The sequence below is a fragment of the Amaranthus tricolor genome, chromosome 3, assembly GCF_026212465.1.
Source record: "Amaranthus tricolor cultivar Red isolate AtriRed21 chromosome 3, ASM2621246v1, whole genome shotgun sequence".
In the NCBI taxonomy this organism is placed as follows: Eukaryota; Viridiplantae; Streptophyta; class Magnoliopsida; order Caryophyllales; family Amaranthaceae; genus Amaranthus; species Amaranthus tricolor.
This window is the reverse complement of record NC_080049.1, coordinates 30,458,454-30,476,565: the sequence shown is the minus strand read 5'-3', so window position 1 is coordinate 30,476,565 and position 18,112 is coordinate 30,458,454. Positions and strand designations below refer to the sequence as shown.

At 29.9% G+C, this 18,112-nt stretch overlaps 2 protein-coding genes across 2 annotated transcripts; one reads left to right on the top strand and one right to left on the bottom strand.

The window, feature by feature from the left end:
* The first annotated feature begins 1,525 nt into the window (after positions 1-1,525).
* Positions 1,526-12,564, top strand: LOC130807852 (endoglucanase 11-like). The gene is made up of 4 exons (XM_057673219.1): positions 1,526-1,936; positions 2,925-3,338; positions 4,125-4,382; positions 11,673-12,564. The coding sequence occupies exons 1-4, from the start codon at positions 1,694-1,696 to the stop codon at positions 12,339-12,341; spliced, it is 1,584 nt and encodes a 527-aa protein (XP_057529202.1). The 5' UTR covers positions 1,526-1,693; the 3' UTR covers positions 12,342-12,564.
* Positions 12,565-13,110: 546 nt separating this feature from the next.
* Positions 13,111-17,991, bottom strand: LOC130807853 (uncharacterized). The gene is made up of 3 exons (XM_057673220.1): positions 17,793-17,991; positions 14,956-15,227; positions 13,111-13,376 (listed from the first exon to the last, which is right to left on the bottom strand). The coding sequence occupies exons 1-2, from the start codon at positions 17,866-17,868 to the stop codon at positions 14,986-14,988; spliced, it is 318 nt and encodes a 105-aa protein (XP_057529203.1). The 5' UTR covers positions 17,869-17,991; the 3' UTR covers positions 13,111-13,376; positions 14,956-14,985.
* Positions 17,992-18,112: the final 121 nt, after the last annotated feature.

The following is an 18,112-nucleotide window of genomic DNA, read 5'->3' as shown; positions in this document are numbered from 1 at the left end:
CTGATTATTCTTTAGCAGCACTTTTTCAAAAATTTGATTGAAATGAGTACTTAATTTAATAAAGAATTTAATATTTTATCTATCACATGCAAAAGTTAAAAACTCGGAGTCACCATACGGATTAAAAAAATATTTGTCTACCACATATAAGAATCAAAAACTTAGGATTACAACATGTAATTTCCTATTTTTTATTTAATTCAAATAATTTTAAAGTGATTGATGCTTATGTGATTTGTAACTTAAAATTCAAACAACTTGTTTTATTTTGATTAGATATGAGATATGTGTCAATAAAGTTGAGTTTATGTGTTAGATTACAAAGAGACTATATTTCTTGGATTATCAAGATGGGAAGGGAATGTTTATCTCCAAGATGGTGAGAGTCCAATTTGTGGGAAGGAAAGTCTTCTATCACTTCTCCAATCAATTATTTACTACTACAAATTCATGTCATTCATAAATAATCATGGCTTAGATGACATCATTTGATTGATCTTAATTTGGTCTTGATTTGTATTAAGATGGTATACGGTGGCAATGAACTTTTGTGAAAAACCAGTGAAAGCAAATCTTAGAAAAAAATTTTCATAAAATAGCATTGTACTTTTAGAATTTAATCTTTCGTAATATTAATGCCCAAAAAAATTTGATTATACGATAAATACTAGTTATTATAATTACCATAAATACTTGTTATTAGGGTGAAATTGTAGGAGTCTATAAATGTGTTTATGTAGTGTTTGGGAATAAGTATTTCATTTTAAATTATGAATTTCAATTATGAAATCATAAATGAAGAATTTGAGAACAATAAGGTTTGGGTAGTCATTTTCAAATTTTCAACTTCAACTACTTTAAAACAATGGTGGAATTTGATTCAAATTTGAAAATTTTTAATTTGCTAAAAAATAAATTTGAACCAATTTTAAATTTTCAAATGAAATTATCGTTTTCAAACATGACATTAGAACAAATGTGAGAACAATTGTAGGAATCCAACGACCATAAAAACCTTGTATCATGGATATATACTTGGAATATGGATGAGCATAATTTAGCATGCAAATCTACTTGCATGAGTATAAAAATCTGTATAACAATAAATCAGTTTATTTTTAACAAATATATTTAATAAGTAAATTTATTCAAAAATAAATAACAAATGAATTAATTGTCAACGAATCAAGTAAATATTAGTTTATTATTAACAATTTACTTTTTAAAATATAATATACACATTTCAAGTGTTTAAGCATTATCGATATAATTTAATGGTCCCATGTTATCGTAATAATTTTTATACATTACTGACGTGGCCCATTATATTTGCATCTAAGAGAAAGGAGGTAATTTTACAAAAATGTGGTAATATATGAAGAGATAGAATAAAGTATGTAAATAAAATTAAAAGTGAATTAAAATAATAACATTAAAAAAAATAATAGACCATTATTCAAAAATAAAAATAATATAAATTATTTAAAATGGATCAAAATTAAAAATACTACGAATTCAAGTCTACAAATGTGATGAGTTTTTAAACACAAAGAGGGAGTAGCACTGGTAACCGACAAATGAGCTTTTAAAAGCAATACACAATCTCCATCTTTTCTCCATTCTCCCTCCCAAATTCTCTCAATTGGGAAACCATAACCAAAATTGGGAGGCAGGACACCATTTTCACACAAAAATGGAAGAAAATAACAGAATAACAATGTCGATAATGCCACAACGCCATCTGCATTGTCTCCTCATCATCTTACTCTGTGTTCTCGGTACAATCACATCCTCAGTAACTTCGATATTCGACTATGGAGATGCTCTGTCTAAGAGTCTTCTTTACTTCGAAGCCCAGCGTTCTGGACGTCTTCCTTATAATCAACGCGTCTCTTGGCGTCATCATTCTGCCCTCACCGACGGTCTTCAACAAGGGGTATGCACAACCAACGAATCTCAAATTAAATCTGTATTCTACATTTTTGTTTTTCAAATTTTAAAACCTAAATTCAAGTAGTAATTTAACAAATACAATACAATTCGTCTTTATTTAATGTTAATAGACCATGTATGATCGGATGATTTCCATTTTCACACCTGTTTTGGAGTATTTTACTAGAATTCAAACAGAGTAACCGGTTGAGGGAAGGGAAGGGGGAATGTAGTATTGTTCTACTGAGATAATAACCGATTCCGGTATCCAGTTTTTTCATTTTAGGTATTACAGTGAAATTGTCATTATCATCATTACTTTCAACAAATTCAAATTTTATTTCTCTCAAATTAGTTTTATTTTCCGTTTCTAATGATTATATTTTATAACGTCTAATTAATTGTTAGACGATACAATTTGAATAAAAAATACTAATTCTTCTTGAATATAATATTTGAAATTTAGAGTTATATTTAAACCACAAAATGAATTTTTTTCATTAAGGATCTAGTTTCATCTCATCATATATATTTTTTTAAAATCAATGTTATTTAAATTTTAATTTTTATATTAGGACGTGAAAGAAAAGGAAAAAATGGATAAATCGAATGAAAAGGACAAAAATAAAAAAATTATAGGAAATTAGTAGATTGAGTGAGTATAAATTGTGGTTAGTTTGTGATTAATTAGGAGTATTCAAATCAACCTCAAATGGGAACAAGTTATCTTTTCATTTAACCCATTTTTTCCCCTAAATTGATTTTTTTTTTCTCATAATTTAATTCCATGCACTATAGAATTTGATGAAAAGTTGTTTGTCTCATGTACAATATTATAAGAAAAAAGCCTGGATTCTACAATCCATTACTTTGGTAGTGGATTTATACTTTTTTAGCATGTAGAAACAAATGGAAAAACACTTACTAATTATACGCCAAGAAAACCGTGATTGTGGAGATGAATTAACTGCGGCCATGAAAACAATGTGCAGGTAGACTTAGTGGGCGGGTACTATGACGCAGGAGACCACGTCAAATTCGGATTACCCATGGCGTTTACAGTTACAATGTTATCGTGGGGAGTAATTCAATATGGATCCGAAATCGAAGAGTCAGGTCAATTGGAGCATGCTTATGAAGCAATCAAATGGGCTACTGATTATTTCATTAAAGCGCATACTAACCCTAATGTTCTATGGGTTGAAGTTGGGGATGGAGATACTGATCATTATTGCTGGCAAAGGCCGGAAGATATGACGACGTCGCGGCAAGCGTATAAGATTGATGAGGAGAATCCTGGGTCTGATGTTGCAGGAGAAACTGCTGCTGCCATGGCTGCTGCTTCCATTGTTTTTAGGAAGATTAACCCTAATTATTCTTATTTACTTTTGCGTCATGCTAAACAGGTATGTAATTTTATTCATTTTGTTGATTATTGATTTATTTGAATGCTTATGCTTTGATAAGTTGACTCTATGTATAGTTAATGCTTTAGCATATTAGGAATTAGTCAGTCATCATCGTACCTGGTGTATGTGTATACCGCTTATCGGATTAACTATGATCAGGGTCTGGAGAGTCTGGTGTATGTGTATACCGCTTATAGGATTAACTATGATCAGGGTCTGGAGAGAGAAGTAAGGCGACTACTCATACCCATAAAAAAAAGTGCTGTCAAAAAATCCCTCGGCTCGTGAAAGATTCACATAAATAACTCATATTAGGAATTAGTATTATGTATAAATTAGTTGTGCTTTTGCATTGGTTGTTGTGTTTGATTTAACAAAGAAGGAATGTCAAATTAAGAAGAATTTAGGTTCGGTTCTACTTAGTCTATAGTCCACGTCATGCGATCAAAAAACATCTTGATTTCTTGATTTTGAAATGTGTGATGTGTAACACAGAAAATAATGGTCGGTTAGTTTTGTAAATGTAAATAAAGTATTAGTTTTGCATTGATGAGAATTGGGTCTTATTTTCGTCTAAGAGCAAAGATCACTTTTTAGAAAATGTCTTGAGCTCAATTCTCACGTGCCCCTGCCCCTGCCTCTGCCCCTGTCTCTGCCCGTTCTACCAGTCTATATTGTAATAATAAAATAATGGTAATTTTATAATAAGATATTAGAATTGCATAAAGTGAAGAAAAAAGAGGTGATTAAGTAAGTAATAAGTGTGATTGATGATGGATGTAGCTATTTGAATTTGGAGACAAGTACAGAGGAAAATATGATGAAAGTTTGGAGGTGGTAAGAAACTACTATGCATCAGTAAGTGGGTACAAAGATGAGTTGTTGTGGGCAGCTTTGTGGCTCTACAAAGCCACCGACAATCAACACTATCTGCATTACACTCTTCAAAATGCTCATTCTTTTGGTGGGATCGGATGGTCTATTTCTGAATTTAGCTGGGACGTTAAATATGCTGGCCTCCAAATCTTTGTTGCTACTCAGGTAATTCTCCTTTCTCCTTCCACTTTTTTTCTCTTCTTTTGCCATCAAATTTTTTATTTACGTTGTCGCCACTCTTTTTTTTTAATGAAATTACAAAAACGTCTTTAAATTCGTTTTTCTTATAAAATAAAAAATTATTATTTAACTAAAAATTATAAATAATAATAAAACTAACAAAACATATATTAACTAAATAAAAACAGTAAAAAAACATGAGACCGAGTCTATTTCTCAATCTTTTAGTTATATTTTTTTTTGGTGTTTATTTAATTGATATTTATTTTGTTAGTTTTATTATTATTAATAATTCTTAGTTTAATAGTAATGATTTTTATTTACTTGCTATTTGAACAAATTAATCAAAATGAAATAAACCATAAAAAGAGGAGTAATATCTTTCTCTAACTAGTGGTTAAGTTTTTTAAGCTAATGCATCATAACTCATAAGGGTGGATTTCAGGAAAAAAAGACAAGAACATAGACATCAACTTAATTAGTCATAAAATTGTTACTTTTTGAAATGTATAAAATTTATTTAAAAAGGAAATAAGTATCAAAAACATGAAAAAACTCAGAATTCACGTGTACTAAAAAACATTTCTAATATTAAAAAAATTTCAAAATTATTTTAAACCGTAAACTATAAAAAGTGATTCATCCCTTATGCATAACAGCATAAGACTAGAATTTAAAGAGTTTAGTGGCCCTTTGGCTACTGATTATGACGTCGTTTAGTTTCAGACATTTTATTGACAAGAACATCAAGTTTCTAAGATTTGTTACTCCCTCCGTGGCTCGGTCACATATAATGTGTGACTTTTAAAAGTTTAAGAGAATACTATTTAAATACTTTCTATATTTTGATTTTTAACACTATTAATTTTGTTCAAGATTATTTTACATATTGCGGCTGATGTATAAGAAAATATATCGTCAATTGGAATCTTGTTTAAATCAACTACTTTAATCATATTAACTTTTTATAAATTTTAGATGCATATAATTCAATATATGATTGATCAAAATAACACATTAAATTGCATAAAAAATCATATATAGCAAAAATAATGAAACGGAGGAAGTATTAAGTGTGACTTTTTAAAAGTTAATACTCCTATATAGTATTACTTGCCACATGTATAAATTTAGAAATATAAAATTATAATATTTCTACCAAAGAAAAGTATAACATACTTATATTATATTTCCTTCTATTAATTATTATTGTCCCATTTGATTTTGAACACTATTTATCAAATTACTTTTAGTCAAGTGAGATTTCTACAAAAGAAAATATAATACTCGTATTAAATGAGACAATTTTAAGATTTCTACAAAAGAAAATATACTATATTAAATGAGACGGAGGGATTATTTTATTAGGGTACATATCGATGTCATTAAAATCACGTAGAATTCCCAAGTCTAGTTTTTATTACCGAGAGTTGGATAATAATCCATTACAATTATGACTACTCTTATTAATTAAACAAGTTTGAAGACACATTAAAAATGTTTGCAGCCTTGTTCTTACTTCTTACTGCCCATACTCAGATGTGAGATGAAAATCTGCGTTCATGTATCTACGCCTAAATTATGAAATACACAGGCAAAATAATATATCTATATAAATTTTACAGTTTATCATAGCTATTTAATTTTTTTAAATTACATGTTAGGCCGAAGGAATTTAAAGTTTAGGTGAGAATTGATCCTAGGATATTATAGGGATAAAATAATATTTTCTTTAGTTATGACAAAATTCGATTTTTTATTATCATTTAAATCATCTATATTTTTCAAAATTGAAAGGGTATTATTAAACTTTGTCGCCATTTTTATTTTATCGGCATCCCTATTTTAATGAATTGATGAAAATGCCCCTGGACTTTATATTTGTTGTATACAATCCAATCTCATTAAATAACACATTTATCACTCTAAAAACACTAAATCAAAACTTAAAATTTGTGGAGCTAAAGCTAAGGAATTCAAAACGCAAAAAATAATTCGACGTAATTTCTAAACGAATTTATTTAAAAAAAAAAAAAAACAGAAGACGAGTCGTGTGCGACTCGTCCTTTTTATTTTTTTATTTTTGTTTTTTAATATTATTATTAATAATAATTATTAATTATAAATTATAAATTTTTTAATAATAATTATTAATTTGTAATTATTAACTTAAATAATATATTAATTAAATGTTTATTAATTTAACTTATTAATTTAATAATATTTATTTTAAATGTTTATTAGCTTTATATGTATGAATTATATTATTTGTTAATAATTTATATTATTAAATGTATATTAACTTAAAATTAATGTAATAATCTTGATAATTTAATTAACTATTAATAATAAGTTAAAATAATTTTGATAATTTAATTAACTATTAATAATAAATTACAATAATAAAATATTACGTTAAGTTAATTTGATGAATAAAACATAATGACTAATGACCATATTAATTCATGATTTGAAACGATTACGTAATTAACATTAATAAAATCCCGGCTCTAAAAAGATTATTAAATTAATTTTGATTACATTAATAATATTAATTTAATATACATTTAATAATATAAATTATTAACAAATAATATAATTCATACATATAAACTAATAAACAATTAAAATAAATATTATTAAATTAATAAGTTAAATTAACAAATATTTAATTAATATATTATATAAGTTAATAATTATTAATTTAATATTATTATTATTATTATTATTATTATTTATTATAAGTAATTTTCTATATTAATAATAATAATAATAATATTAAAAAGCAAAAAAAATAAAAAATAAAAAAATTAAATTAAAAGGACGAGTCGCGCGCGACTCAACCGTGGCTGAGTCGCACAAAGCGCGTGACTCAACCGCGGCTCAGTCGCACGCTTTGTGTGACTCAGCAGCGGTTGAGTCTCGCGCGACTCGTCTTCCGTAATTTTTTTTTTAAATAATTCGTTTAGAAATTATGTCGAATTATTGTTAGGGGTTTGAATTCCTTAGCTTTAGCTCCACAAATTTTAAGTTTTAATTTAGTTATTTTAAAGTGATAAAGGTGTTATTTAGTGAGATTGGAGTGTATGAAATAAATTTTAAGCCTAGAGATATTTTCATCAATTCAATTAAATAAGAATTGAGATAAAATAAAAAGGTGATGAAGTTTAAAAATTCATAATTGAAATCAATATGGACGCTAAGTATCGTTTTCTATGTTTTGTCACTACCTTTAAATACTCCTATAATTGTGTAATGTTAATTGGATAGGAAAAATACTAGAATCAAACTGAAAATAAATTTCAAAGGAAAATATTGCGTGGGGACAATTTTCTTAAATTTAAATTTAATTTTGGGAAAGTTTACTCCACTATATACTTGAGTTGCTTAGAGCATTGCTAATAGTGAGTGAAATACCCGTTAAAATTGTATCACTTAATATTACAATAAAATTTTGGTACCGACTCTTTTGTACTTATGAAATCGCACTAATATTATTTTGAGTGAATTTTAATGAAAAGTGAAATTAAATTAAAAAAATAAGACAACAAATGGATGATAAAAATAAATAATTAAAATAAAAAAGAATAATAAATATGTGGGTTAAAAAGAAAAAGATGTAAAATAAATAAAACAAACTAAAATAAAAATAAATACAAATTATAAGATAGAGATAGAGAGAGTATTATTTTAGTATGGAACAAGTTTCTAATATGATACTCCTCAAACTTCTTCCTACCATTAGAATCACGTGCATCTCATGTGATGGTGATCAATAGGAGCACGTAAAGAGGGTTAAAATTGGAAAAGCCGAGTTGAAGGCAGGTGGGAGGGTGGGAGATTAACTTTGTCTCAGTCTCTCCTATATTTGCTTTTACTTTGTGTGGAATTTTAATGTGCTATTCTCAAAGGGTGTGTTAGCACTTAAACTTTATTACAAAATAAATTAAATTATTTCAAAGTATAAAAAATAATTTTAAATTTTAAACTTGAATAATAGTTGTGAGATGGATGAGTGAGTACTTATTCTCTTTTAAGATATGTTAGGTTCTTTTTATAATTTTCTTTTAAACCAATTTGATATGTAATTTTCTGACCCTAATATTAACTCGACCCTCTTGAACTGATATTATGTGACATATTAGTAAGTTCGTTTGAAAATAGGCGAAATGGTGAACTATTATTTAGTCCAACCTAATGCTAACAGATTAGAGATTTATCTAACCTCATATCACAAAAAAAAAAAAATAACTTAAATCCTTCAGATAAAATAATCTAATTATAATCAATTTAAATTTAATGTGAACCTAAAAAAATTTAAACTAACGTTATTTGAACTTAATATGAAATTAATTTGAACTCTAAATGTATCAAGCTAATAGCCAACCTAAATAATCTGAATTATTGCTCCAAAAATAAATTGAACTCGATAATATTGACTTTAACATAAACCATAGTAGCCCGCATGACTTATATTGCACTTGACTCGAACTCCATTGCAATTTCCTCAAATTGCTTCATTTACTAAAACGTACATAGATTTATCATCATCTCTCTTCTCTATTAGAATCTCACATGCGAATTACCTTTGAGCTTCTCTTTCTTCATCCTCCTTTTTAATAACACCAAGTATTGTCTACCCTAATGATACCAATTTATTACTTTTTGATTTTTGGTTAGTTGATAGTGAGAGAATAATACAAAAAGCAAATAGATGTAAAATGAATAAATATGATGAAATTATCTGATTTTGTGGATTAAATTAAAAAAAAAAACTAAAAAATTTGTGAGAAATTAGATTGCAACTAATAAAATATATTTTTTCTATTTTATTATACTTGCTACAAATAATAACATTTCTCCATTAAACATATCATCATTAATAGTAAATATTTCAAAACGGAGTAATTAAACATGTGAAATTAAAAAATCAAAAATAGAGATTTAGTAAAAAGGATGTTAGGTCCTATCAAAGGAGGGGCAGACACGTAAAGGATAAAAGCATGTGATGGTTACAGTGATCCTTCTACTTTTCATCCTCAAACTGCCTCAATTTACGCATTACTTTGTGTTGTTGCTGGACTACAAGTCTACAACTACTTCTATAAGGCTATTCCCTCCCCATGTTTTATGCTTTTTTGTTGACTACCATTCAGTTAAAATCTAGGACACTAATACAAAATGGACTTTTTTTTTTTATGTTACACAATATTATTAATCAAATAATACATGTCGCAAGTCCAAGCTTAGATTCACCCATACGACTATTTTTACTTTTTTACCTTCTGAATTATCACACTTTTGGATTATTAAGCTTGACCAGATGATAATTGCAATTCCTCAATTCTCCTTCCCAACTAACTAATTCAAGGATATCAAACAATAAACATTATGATATGGGGACTAGAGTAGGACTAGGAGTATATTATTATATTGGGAAATAAAAGCTTCAAAGAAACATACAGAATTACACTTTTTTATACTCGTGCTCTACTATACCAGTATACTACTCCTAGTACATCAACAAATTTAAGAAATAGAAATGGTGCATTATTATTGAGCAAGTGCTAGCTGCCCTCATAAAATTTGTAGCACATGCTTTTGTCTGAATTGAATTGATACTTGGTGTGGAGCCTGGCCCCATTTGCTTGACCTTTGACAGAGCCTGGAACTATAAACTATACAGTCAAAAATCAAAATGTCAGGCTTCCTTTCATTTGAGTTTTACTACTCCTATAGGATATCCAAAGTATCACACACAAATTATCTAGAAGTATAAAACAAATACTTTCTTGGTTCCAAAGAAATAGTCTGGAATATAAATAGAATAATAAAGTGAATAAAAATGATGATAAAGTATATTTAATAGTAAAGTGAGAGAAATATGTGAATGCTATGAATAAATAAGTAAAATGCGTAGATGAAAATAAAAAAAAAGTATGGATTATCGATTAAAAATAAAAATATGACAATTAAAAAGGAAAAATGAAGCTAATTCTTTGGAAAAGAGGAAATATGTTATTTTGATAGTGAATATGATTTTTTGAAGAAATTATGAGGAGTAATGTGAAACTGACTACCAATATATTAAATATAACAAATTTTTAGAAACGGGCAAAAAAATATAACTAGGTAACTTTTAAGACAAAGAGAGTAATGAGTATTTACCATTTAGTGAATCATATTTAAATTTATAATATTTTATTTAGTTGAATATTATGTTAAAAATCAACTACACTAAAAATTTAAACGGTAATACATATGGGTGGGAAGGGAAGGAAAAAGTAAACAAGAAAAATGACAGACCCAACACTAAAATCTAAAAAGCTCTGCCATTCTTGGACCCAATATACGTGTGCTCATTGTGCTTTTTTCAATCTTTAGATACAACCGACAGATTAAAATTCAACACTTAATATGTCTACACCACTAATTTTGTTCCACAAATTATTGCATAATCAGTTCCACTCATTCTTATATATAGACAAATGTGCTACTTTCTGATCACTTACTGTTAAAAGCCATTATACAAATTTTACTAGAGTCTGTTAATTTAATTGATAGAATTTTAATTCGGTATGCACCAACTTACAAACTCTTGATCTGATATTAAGATTAATTCCAAAATTTGCAAGGAGAGATAACATTATTGTTGATAAATAATCTAATATTTTGCACATCCCCAACAAATAAGACCATATATTGATTGTTTTCTAATAATTTAATTTTTAATATGTATTTACTTCTGGTATATCCGATGTGGGAGGGGAGGGGTGGGCTGTGGTGATTCAGATAATTGTGTATGATGGAAATAAATATATAGCAAATATTAAATTATTTGCTAGTATTTCAAAAGTTAAATTATTTTCGGCGGAGAATTAAAATGTTGAATTATATTTGACAATTTCTCCTAAAATTTAAAAGAAGTATTAATAGTTGAGTATTGTAGACATCAAATTTTAAGTATGACTTGCATATCCAAAGAAGCACATAAAGCTCAATTGATGCTTAGCTTGGTATTGTTGCCTAATTTTATGTGATCTTACTTTGTTATCTCACATGCAAATTCCTTTTGAAGAAATTCAAACAAGAGGCTTTTACTCATAATATAAAAGTTTTATTCATCAAATGCTTCAAGCATCAAATCATGTTGTAAATCCAGAGCTAAAAGACTATGATCAGTACACATATTTTGCAATGTTTTATTTTTCATACGCAAACATATTTTTCTAAAATCGTAGCACATCTGATTGTACCTTCGGTTGTTTGTTACAGTTGTTAGCTGATAAAAAGCACGAGCAACATAGAACGATACTCCAACAATATCACTCAAAAGGTAAATATTACCTATGCTCATGTCTTAAAAAGAACAAGAACGGAAGTAATGTTGAGAAAACACCCGGAGGCCTCTTATTCGTAAGGCAATGGAACAACATGCAATATGTCTCATCGGCTGTCTTCTTACTGACCGTATACTCTGATTTCCTTCAAATCACAAACCAAGTGCTCGAGTGCCCCGATGGTCAAGTAAATCATGTGGAGATGCTTAATTTTGCCAAGTCTCAAGTTGACTATATCCTAGGCTCAAATCCGATGAATATTAGCTACTTAGTAGGCTACGGAGAAAACTACCCTAAAAGGGTGCACCATAGAGGGGCTTCAATTGTATCATATAGAGAAAATAATGCCTTCATAGGGTGCACCCAAGGCTATGACAATTGGTATGCTAGGTTAGATGCGAACCCCAATGTTGTGGTTGGCGCGCTTGTTGGAGGACCCGATTTTCAAGATAATTTTACGGATGATAGGGGGAATTTCATGCAAACCGAGGCTTGCACATACAATACAGCCCCCCTTGTAGGAGTTTTTGCAAAGTTGAATCAATTAGATGGTCTTGAAGATACTTCTCAAGAATTATCTTCCTCTTTTGCTTCCTTAAAGTAAGTGTATAACCAAATTTATGATCTTTGTGTAGTGTTTGAGTTAAAATTTTCATATTAGTGTTTTTCAAATTGTAAAGGTTATCAGGGATGGGTGTATGTACCACCTCAAATAGTATACAAGTCTTGAAAGAAATGGGGAAATATTGTACCTCAATTTTCAAATTTGTTTATAAAATTACAATGGTTTCCTTGTTTGTGAATAAGTATTACATGGCACCTAAAATTGATCCAAAACATAAACTTTAATTGTTGTTTGCTTAATTACTTTGCTCAACTCTTAACTTACATTACTAACATAGTACTCCTACGTCCTCTTGAGATTGCTCGTATACATTTATGAGTCTTTCACCAAAGACTTTTTGGCATATTTGCATTGTCTAGCAACTAGCAAGCATCTATACATAAACTATCACTAGACTACCTTAAATAGGAGTGAATCTAAAATACTAGAACCAATCAAGTTGTTATTTTTTTTGTTATATTTTTATATAATTCAACTTCAATCAAATGACACAAACTATGGTCTAAGTAGGCTCGATTTTAGATTCACCGATGACCTTGAAAACCCTAGTGACCCATTTCTAGCTCCTTTCCTAATAACAAGCACAAATGAAAGAACAAAGGGAGTATTAAGCAGATTATTTCTGGGCTCACATAGGCTATAAATTCAACCATTGTAAATACTTGTTCTCGATCATCAACCACAAGGATCTCTAGCGCAATCATGGAAAAAAAAATTGCAAACGAGTTGTACATGGTGTCATCACATCGAAATGAAAAACGCGACTTTGTTTGCATAAATCTTTCTTACTCACTTGTTCAGTATATCACAAGATCTCTACAAAACTTTGAATCAATAGGATTTACATCTGACATTTCTATAAGTAAACAAATTACTCATGAATTATAATATTTAGCTTTGATTCTGCTTGCAATTACAACAATCTACAAGGAAACTCAGCTGTCAACACCAACGGTCATCAAAATCGTAACTTGATCTTCGAAGGAACCATTGGTTAGACGCAAAAGTGAATTCCTGCAACCACGTCACCAATCACCACCAGTAAAAAAATTGTCCATTCAAAGCATATTACAAATATTTTTGTCTAAGTGTCAAAATGAATGTCAAGCAATTTGCTTAATCATAACAAACTCAAAAGCAAAGAATCAGGGAGCTTTTAAGGCTAATTCTTCTTACTGCTAGAATAATCAAAACACCATCGAAATAACTCTAATTGACCATTTATTGAACCTTGGTAATAAACTGCACAAAAACAACTACCCTGATCACTAGAATTGTCAAAATTAAACACACAAAAAATTTCATGCTGCTCTATTGAATGCATATATGCAATCTCATAGAGATAAAGTGAGTAACTTTCACTTGTTAATCTAGCAAATAATTTTTCGATATTCAAATCACTAAATGCATTGAAAACATAATGGTATTACAACTAATTGTAATTAATATTCCATTACAAAGTATAAATAATACAGAGTTTTTAATGGAATATCAAGTCTTTTTTTAGCATCTCATTTTCATTCTTCATAAGAGATTAACATTAATATCATAGCTTGAACTCGAACATGAAAAATTGATATATTATAACACTTTCAATCCCAATTTACTTTCATGTAGAGAGTGGTAGGCTGGTAAATAGGTCATTAAGAGGACGGAACTCACAAGTCACAATGGAGAAGACGGCATCTGATATTAAATAAAGAGGAAAAATAGAGAGAACAGTGGTAGGCTGGTAAATAGGTCACGATTAAAGAAAATTCTAGAAAAATATAGATCATGTGTAATAGGTCAGGATTAAAGAAAATTCTAGAAAAATATAGATCATGTGTAATAGGTTTTAAGTCGACTCGGTTCATTTTGGAAAGAAACCCATCATAGTTTGAATTAATCGGATATAACTCATAGTAGTTGCCATTATATTGAGCAGAGCGCTTATATTTAGGATTATTCTAGTCAATACTTAATTCTTCTCATTAAAAAATTAGGTGAATGGTTTTAAATGATGAACAACCCTAAAAAATATTCCATCGATGGACAAAAGAAACACTTTGGAAGGAAAAATAGAGGAACCAAAAGTTTGGTCCATGAAAGGGACATCACCGTCTTTATAGTTTGTACATAGCACTGTTTTCTTACATAAAACTTTTGGAACTTCTTGCAAAGATATTTGAAAAAAATTTCTTAGACCATAACTACATTCATAAATTATCTAAATTAAGGACAACACCAGCACACAATAACAAAAAACTCAATTTGCCATTCCCAGAAGTTCTGAAAACCCAGATACCACAGCTAAGTGACTAAACCCAGGAAAATTGAACACAGATTTCCAAATCTTTACAATCCATAATCAAGCAAAGAAGAATTCAAATATATGCACTGTGTTCAGCATTTAAGGAGATACCACTCAGATATTATCCAACGACTTTCATCAATTGCATTTATTTCGGAAAACAAGGAAAGCCTCAATACATCACCTCTGTTAAACAAATCTGGCACGTTAACAAAATTACACACATGGAACAGGATGAAAAAGATCTCCAAGAGAACTCAGCTATGGTTAATCAGTAAATAGAAGAGAATAATTGCCTACCTGGAATTCCGTAAGTGAAGGAATTCACACTTAGTCTCTGAGACCCAGTTCCACCTCAAGCTCATCATCCTCTTCAAACAACTTTAGAAGACGGGCATATTGTTCTTCTCGTTTCTTTTTTTGCCAGAGTTTGAAGAGGAAGAACGAAAAAAGCACTACTGCTGCAACAGCAATGCATACAATAGTCACCTTGGTCCCAGTACCACCACTACTCGTTTTTGATGAACCATCCCCACCGTCATTTTTGGAACTCGGTGCGTCATTAGATAAACCTAACAAGAGAGAGAGAGAGAGAGAGAGAGAGAGAGTTAAAACACTCATAAAAGGAACTTGTTTGACTACCCACAAAACATACTTATACAGGCAAAGCAAAAAAGAGAACCGGGATGACATGGTAATACCGCCCTATTGGATACAGGGAAGAAAAGAAATGACCGAAGGTATCCAACTAAAAGCAGTCACATCACATATAGTTTCGTAACTAAATGGTACATAATATCCAGTTTAAAAACTCTCACTCTTTTCCTCCTCCACTAAAGGAAGAAATTGACTCAAAAACCATGACAGTTTTGAATCTTGCATGCATCAAGAAAACAAATTTTAAAAATAACCATTCCACAAAAATCTAAAAGCAATCAGCTGGCAATGCGCCACAGAAATTATAATTCATACCAAGGAGTATTCATGACCAACTAACACATTTTCTGGCTACTAACGTAAAATAAAAACAAATTGCTGGCAATGCACCACAGAAATTATAATCCTACCATATCAAATTGCTTAAATGAATTATTAACACTACTTTAGTGACTAAATATTATATGTAAGCTATAATAACAATAGATAGGAATGAATGAGAGAAGAATATACGTCAATAATCAATGCAATTGATTCTCTTAATTGTAGATTAATATTTGAAATGATTATTAGTATTAGATAGGATCGAATAATCTTTGTTAAAAACAATTTTTCTTGCTAGTTTGTTTTAGTTTATTGGATTAAATACATAGATTCAAAGTTCAAAGCATCAAGTAAGGAGGAAAAAGCTTGTCCCACAATTAATTGTTCGAAGAAAGACAAAAGTATATGGTGAAGCACAAAGCCAAGTATCTAAGGCTCATATAACAAAATGAGCCAATAGTGGGATGAGAAAACAAGTGCACATATAATGCTTCGATTGCAACTTACAAACCATTTTTTTTACTCTTTCCTTCTCAATTTAACAATATATGCTAAAATAGAACCCACACTTAAGCCACTCACTTATTCCACAAATTTTCTCTCTCCTTAAACTCCATGACCAAAAGCGATACGAATGTACAACTCACGTATTCAATTTTGGGCCCATTTCATTAGTTCTTACTAGAGTTTCACATTTCAAACACTTCAGAATTTCACCGTGGAATAACCTCCGGCCTTAAAGCAACATCTAAATAGTGCAATAATGTTTTCATGCCACTAACTCTTATATATGAGAATGATTTCAGAATAGAAGTGAAGCCCAATTCCTCTAGTGCTATGATGCGGACTTAAAACTTAAATCTAGAACCTCGCTAGGGAGCAATCCACTGCACCGCGCCACACCACTTGCCCTGGTAGAGAACACAACTAACAGAGGATGACATAGTAATTTGGTTACCACGGATCTCCATACCACATCCAGACAGTAATACCTGCATTTTAACATAACCAAATGAAGTAGTGTTCGTGCTATTATGCATTCCACTATTTCTATGAATGATTGCACCAATGTCATGGTAAGCCAAAAATTAATGTCCATCCATAGGCCCACTTTTTGTTTTCACTTTCTAGCCCTTCCCACCCTAATAAAGCTTTGATATCATGGCCTCCCTGGATGAGGTGTTCAAGCTACAAGACCAACTTTCAATCAGTAATCAATCACAATGATAATTAGTTTAAAAGTTACTATAAATGTGTACACTTGATATTGCTACAAATATATAAGGAACAAGCCCAACAAAGGAGCTAAATACAGAATTAGGGAACATATTAATGAAGAGTGTCGTCAGTTCCCATCGGAGTGGAGCAAGTGGTCAAACTTGTTGGTATAACATCAATAAAACATAAATCCTTATGTAGATCCCCACAATTTCTCAGCAAAGAAAGTGGTACCTGGAGAGACTTCATTCTAGTTCTCCAAGATATCTATAGTAGGCTGAATTGGGCAATCTGACTATTGGCTTTTTCCAAAATTGCAGCCTTATAAGCAAACTTACGTATTCATAAGGCCCCATGAGTACGTAGTCCAGATATGTATGCTAACAGGGTGATATATAATGTCAAATACCACATATATCAGCCGGAAATACAAACGAGAGAAATGAATTGTCTAAGATTCCATTCGAAACACACTCATAATAGTACTGCTCACTCGACAGAGTGATTTTCAAAGGGGAAAACAACAAACAACCCTCAGACTGCAATATTGAGTAATAGATAATAAAGCCGCACTATTAAGGCACAAAAGGGATCAAAGCTTGAGAAGAACACCCAAAAAACAAGCAGCACATTCTAACTGACAGATCAAGATCTGAATCAAGCAGAAACCATAAAAAAATTCCAAGAAATGTTCAAATTAAAAAACTAACGCCAATCATGACCATCTTATCAAGATGCCCAAACTCTTGACACCTAAAACATTCCAAATCAAAAAAAAAAAAAAAAAGATCCAACCGGCATTGTCTCATAATCACAAAATCAACAAAATCAGCAAAATTAGGTTACAAAAAGTGAAATCAATCGAGAAATAAAAAAATCTTGAAATCAAGTAACGAAATCAAACAAAATGTTAAAAGAGAAAGATCTGTAGCAGAAACCTGTAATAGAGTGAAGAAAGAATGAAGAGAAGAAAAGGAGAAGTCGAAGCGAACTGGAAGTAGAGATCTGAACCATGGCGTCGTCGTAGGTTGGTATTGAAGACAGGGAAATTGTGGGTCAATAATCAATATTGCGTTACGATTATTCATTCCAACTGCTTTTATTTCCTCCCTTCTTGCGTATTCTTGTTTGTTCACTCCACTAGTATTTCTTTAGTAGTGTACTAGTATTGGATATTGGATTATAATTATTATAATTATAATTATAAGAATTATATGATAATTTTTTATAAATATACATATATAATACTACTACCTCC